The 6030-nt window shown below is 35.5% G+C and overlaps 1 protein-coding gene across 2 annotated transcripts; it reads left to right on the forward strand.

The window, feature by feature from the left end:
• The first annotated feature begins 60 nt into the window (after nucleotides 1–60).
• Nucleotides 61–5643, forward strand: LOC127155851 (acyl-coenzyme A thioesterase 9, mitochondrial-like). Of its 2 annotated transcripts, none has more exons than XM_051098382.1 (15): nucleotides 61–447; nucleotides 533–627; nucleotides 2007–2052; nucleotides 2170–2340; nucleotides 2471–2508; nucleotides 2593–2676; nucleotides 2819–2922; nucleotides 3007–3080; nucleotides 3159–3226; nucleotides 3343–3454; nucleotides 3553–3643; nucleotides 4525–4610; nucleotides 4704–4791; nucleotides 4863–5013; nucleotides 5187–5643. In XM_051098382.1, the coding sequence occupies exons 1-15, from the start codon at nucleotides 434–436 to the stop codon at nucleotides 5246–5248; spliced, it is 1284 nt and encodes a 427-aa protein (XP_050954339.1). In that variant the 5' UTR covers nucleotides 61–433; the 3' UTR covers nucleotides 5249–5643. The 2 variants fall into 2 exon arrangements, with proteins under 2 accessions (XP_050954339.1, XP_050954340.1); XM_051098383.1 differs by having other exon boundaries at nucleotides 551–627; nucleotides 5187–5640.
• The last annotated feature ends 387 nt before the right edge of the window (nucleotides 5644–6030 follow it).

The raw sequence follows: 6030 nt of genomic DNA on the forward strand, positions 1-6030 counted from the left end.
AGTACCATTTAAACATTTTTGTACTATTCTTTTAATTGTTTAAAACATTGTACTGAGAAAACTGTTAGTGATCAAATCGCTATGCTGCCACCGAGTGACAAACTCGTGAAATTGCAAGTGTGATAAATAGCCACTACGTCATGACACTTATATTTGGTCATGTTAAGACAGCGAGTAAATATGTGTTTTCCTGCTTATTTTGAGACTCTAGAACACGTGTAATTTTATGCCAACCTTTTAGGTTTCGCCTCTATTGCTCAGTGATCACTTGGAAAACCTTCTGAACAATAAAGGTCGTAATTATGTTAGAAACTGCCCATGTGTTTGTTCGTTAAACGTTTGGTAACTTACTTAAAACAGTTAACTTAGTACGGTGCGCGGCGGATAAGGAAGTGAAATAAAACTCTGCAAGTGGTGAGAGAAGAGCAAAAAGATGTTGTGTCCACGGTGAGTGTACATCTGTATCTGTAAGACACGTGTTATAGTTTTTTCCCTGACAGAAGTTTCCTATTTACTTGTTAATGCATTTCAGCTCATTCATTTTGTACAGAGTTGTCCTGAAGTCCGCAGTGTCCTTCACATCCAGGAAGTTTTCATGTGTAGGGAAGGTTCCTGATATGACTGAAGGTAAAAGTCATTCCTGTCATGCAGCACCTTTTGAATGTTTCATAAAAATATATAGCATACTTTTAAATCCATTGCTAATAGCATCAATTTATTGTTTTCCCACCAACAATGATGTCACTTCTTAGAGGATGAAGTCTCTTTTTTTCTTGTGAGCAATGGTGAAATGGACTAACTTTTAAATTTCCCCACCTGTTTTTTCTTTTATAATTCTGAATGCATATTAAGCTCTTGAAAGACATTCTTAGACTCTTTCTGTCTGCATGTGTCTGCCCTCCTATTGTTATTTAAAGGTATACATGCATGTTGACTTTCATCTGATGTTTTTCATTTTTGAAATGCCTTTCTCTTTTGTGACCTTATACCTTACCTTTAATTAGCAGGCTGTTGAAGCCATCTTGTGTTGATTCCTGTCTTTTGCTTCCTGTTTTGCCTTCCATGTCCATTAGACACTTTTTCCAGAGCTGTTTTGACCAACAAAAGTTTTTTTTTTAGTAATGAAGTTGTCCTAATATTGACCTTAAAGGAGTCATCGGATGCAAAGTTTACTTTTTCACATTGTTTGAATGTTAACGTGTATTGGCAGTGTATGTACAAATCCACCCTGTAATGATAAAAATCCATGAGGGGTTTTTAATTAATCTGTAAAAATAATATCCCCTTTTTCAAATCGAGCTGTTCTCAGATGCCTGTCAGAGGCCGCTCCGACGATAGTTGATTGACATGAGCGTCTTACCTCAGATCAGCTGTAACAGTCCGACCTCTTTGTTTCGATGCTGGAGCAGGGATGTAAGTTAGACAAGAATATCTCTGATTGAGCGATCGAGGTGCTGTGTTGCTGGATGTAATAATGAACATAGTGGTCGTTATTTACTCCTGACATTTGAGCCACTGAAGATGTAGTGGGTTAAATTTGTTTGTGAAGGGAATGCGCCTCCCGATCTACATAAATGCGTCTATGTTTGTGCAAATCATTCGTGATCCAGCTTCACCTACAGCAGAAGTATAAGGGTTTTTTTATGAATCACCTTTCCTAATAACGTGCTAGTTAGCAAGTTTCGTGGCTAAATGTGGCTAAAGTAAACAATCTCTCTGAGCAGCTCCTCACTCCACATTCTGACAAGGTAAAAAGGGTGATGTTTTACACAACCACTGAGAATTTTTAACCAAAGTATATTATAGATTTTTCATTAAGACCCTAAAGAATCATATCAACTTGTGGAAAATGGGCATCCGATGACCCCTTTAAATTGTCGGATCTCATATACTCATATAGTGTAAAGCTTAACCGTCTGTTTCTACTACCAAAACTGACAGGCTAACTACTTTAATGTGTAATATCTCATTAAAATATATTTTGGTCTTTTTTTTTATTGTCACAGTTCGTAACAGGCTGAGAGAAATAGTCGGTGCATCTACCAACTGGCAGTATGTTTCTGATGTAGCATATTACAATAATCAAACATTATGCAAATCAATTACTACTTCAGCCTAACAAATCACTGAAATGTACATTTTATGATATATTTTCTACGTGACGTACAGAGATCATCAGCAAGTGCTGGTCGAGCGTGCATCACTTAGTCAGTATCTTGCTCGGAGTCAGGATGAATTGCCTGCAAAAAAAATGAAGGACAGTATGATAGAAGCACATCTTCCTCTGGGTTCCCAGCCTGTCTTGAGAGAGAAATACCTCAACTCTCACAACAGTGTCAGGTACTGAAAAACCATTACTATGCACATGCAGCTTGGTTATTAACTGTTGTTATCTTGTTTTGTATTGTTAAGGGGGATAAAACAGTGTATTTTCGTTTTTGATTTTTATACATCTCTGTTTTTTTCACAGGTTTGGTCGGATTTTGGAGGATTTGGACTGTTTAGGAGGTAATACAGATGAGGGCTGGATGATACATCAAATATCATTGATATTATATTGATATATTATTGATATATATTGATGTCTCTTAGTGCTCATCTGTTACTCTCACACATGGAATGAGGAGCTGCAAAGATCTCCGCTGTCTATTGTCACCGCCCTTGTGGACAAGATCGGTAATGTATTTTATTCAAAAGATTATTCAAACAGCTGTACTTTATTTTCACTCAAATTTATTAGATATTAAATTAAAAGTATGTATTCATATGTTACTTTTAATTAATTATCAATTCATATGCTATTATTATTGTGTCTCAGACATGAGGCAAAACATCATCTACCCCGACTGTGACATCAAGTTCAAAGGTCATGTGACATGGGTTGGCAAAACCTCAATAGAAGCTACAATGCACATGTCTCAGGTATTGTTTTCCAGTTTTAGTAGTGTATTTTCTATATACTGTATTATTAGAGTATAATTAAACTAAACCAAACTGTTTTCTCAGTATCAAGATGGTGCGTATGCAGATGTGTTAGATGCCACGTTTGTAATGGTGGCTCGAGATCCTGAAAATAAAAGGTATCACAGCTCTCCAATGTAATCAGTATGTCTAAAATTGATATTCTGTGTCTGAGTTAATGCATATTCTTTTCTTAGGGCAGCTTTTGTAAACCCACTCAAACCAGAAGGTCCAGAGGAAGTGGCCATTTTTCATCAGGGTGAAAGTGAGGACCTTTTATTTTTGTCTTTCAGCAATTAAAATAGCCTCTTAAACTCAAAACCCCTCAATAGATTTAAAAATATTTTAAAAAGCTTTTATTTCCAAATTTATATTGATCAGTTAACAAGAAGAGGCGTGTGGAGCTGAGCACAGCTTCTCTTTTGAAAGTGGCTCCTACAGCTGAGGAAAGGACTCTCATTCACAACCTGTTCCTTAACACTCTAGACACACGGTCAGATTTATTATCACTACACAGTTATAATAAATATGTGCTTTTATTTTATTTTTGGTATGCGTATTAATTAGAAAAGATTTCTTCCTTTTTTGTAGACGTGTGAGTTTTCGTAGTAGGATTCTACCACCAAATTCAGTGTGGATGGAAGATGCCAAACTGAAAGGGCTAGAGATTTGCCACCCAGAGGTAAGGGAAAAATAACTTACAATTATAGTTTACATATAGCACACAAGAAAAAATTATAGTTAAATTGATAAAAAATGACCCCATTCAAAAGTTTACATACACTTGATTTGTCCTGAACAGTTAAACTGCCTGCTGTTCTTCAGAAAAATCCTTCAGGTCCCACAAATGGTTTTGCAGCATTTTTGTGTATTTGAACCCTTTCCAACAATGACTGTATGATTTTGAGATCCATCTTTTAACATTGAGGACAACTGAGGGACTCCTATGCAACTATTACAGAAGGTTCAAATGCAAAGTTTAAATGAAAAATTATGCATTAAGAGGTGGGGGTGAAACCTTTTTGAATTGGAAGATCAGAGTAAATTTAACTTACTTTGTCTTTTGAGAATCATGTAAGTATCTTCTGTAGCTTCTAAAGGGCAGTACTAAATGACAGAAATATGATTTAGGCAAAATAATAAAAATGTAAACATCCTTATTCTGTTTAGAAATTTACACCCCTGGATCTTAATGCATTGTGTTTTCTTTTGGAGCATCAGTGAGTGTTTTAACCATCTCTGATAGTTGCAAATGAGTCCCTCAGTTGTTCTCAGTGTCAAAAGATGGATCTCAAAATCATGCAGTCATTGTTGGAAAGGGTTCAAATACACAAAAATGCAAAAAAAAAACTAAAGAATTTGTGGGACCTGAAGGATTTTTCTGAAGAACAGCAGACAGTTTAACTGTTCAGGACAAACAAGGGACTCATGAACAACTATCACTAAACAAAAACACACAGCTGTGAGTCATTCAGGTAACAACACAGTATTAAGAATTTTGAACAGGGTAATTTTTTTTTTTTTTTTGCTCGTATTTGTGAATATAATTTGGTCTTTATTCAGGAAAGAAATATCTTCAACCGGATATTCGGTGGTTTTCTAATGAGAAAGGCCTATGAACTTGGTCGAGCCAATGCCTGTGCATTTGCGTAAGAGTTAAAAGAACAGCTTTCTCTCACATTTAGAATATTTCCTGTAAAATTGTTGTTCATTGTTATCATGGCTGTCTTTGTATCTTTCAGTGGATGCAGGCCAACTGTGGTGGCTGTGGATGATATCTTATTTCGTAAGCCGGTAGAAATCGGTTCGTTACTCTTGCTGTCTTCTCAGGTTAGTAACTTTTGCTGTATTAGCTTAATTAAATATCATTTGCACTAACAAAACTGTGATATCTTAATCAGGTTTGTTACACAGAAGGGATGTACGTCCAGGTCAGGGTTCACACAGAGGTGCTTGATCCTTTGACCCGGGAGCACAATACCACCAACGTGTTTCACTTCACGTTCCGTCTCGAAAAGGATGTCCCAGCTGTTGTCCCGCAGAGCTATGGAGGTTAAAAAATGTTTTTTTTATAAATACATAATTATTATAAATAATTAAATAATATATTCATAATTATTTGTAAGTATAAGATTTTTATGTAATATAATAAAATATATATTAAGCAAAATATACACTTTTTAAAAAAATATTATTTGTAACTCTAATAATTTGGTCTTCTTCAGAGTCTATGCTATACCTGGATGGAAAGAGGCACTTTGATAAGACAATGAGGAACCAGTGTTGAGGATTCTAGGATGTGCTGATAAGATGAAATACTGTACCTGATAAAACCTCACCAACATCCATCACTACAGTTACATGAGTGTGTATATGTAGATTCTGGTTTGATTTTCAAAATGTCTGCCCTACCTTACATGCATGCTTTTGATACATATGTTTATACATTTGCTGAAGCACTTTCTATGACATGTTTAAAATGTGAACTAAAAATGTGAAAAACACTGTTACCACAATACTAAAATGTCTGACACATTCTTTCCCTTCCTTTTCCATCAGCTCATAGTATTTTAGTTCTATACAACCCCATTTAATTGTGATTTCCAGGCCTGGAAAAGCCATGAAAATTAATGAAGGTCTTAAGAAGGTTTGGACATTTCTGTAGCAATTATACTTTTTCTTGTTTGCAGCTAGATTTTAGACATTTCATTGGCTCGAATTTATTTCTGAATGTTAAAATGCTTATCCAGTAAAAGAAGCAACTGGAAAAGTCTTATACATTTGGTCAGAAACTGGATAGAGATGCACTGACCTTTTAGAGGGTTTGCGCTCATGTCACAATTTGGTCAGTTACCCGGATGTAAACAACAGCACGGATTGCACAGTTAATGTACTAATATGTTGTTCTGCTAATTTATGATGTCTAAACCACGGAAAAAACATGTGGAAGCTGCTAAATCATATAGAGAAGAACTTAGTAAGCAGAAAGTGCGCAATATTTTGACAAACTAAAGTTAATAGGTGGTAAAGATACATACGACCAGTTTTAAATAAGATATTAGCCTAATA

Source organism: Labeo rohita, chromosome 24 (assembly GCF_022985175.1).
Source record: "Labeo rohita strain BAU-BD-2019 chromosome 24, IGBB_LRoh.1.0, whole genome shotgun sequence".
NCBI lineage: Eukaryota > Metazoa > Chordata > Actinopteri > Cypriniformes > Cyprinidae > Labeo > Labeo rohita.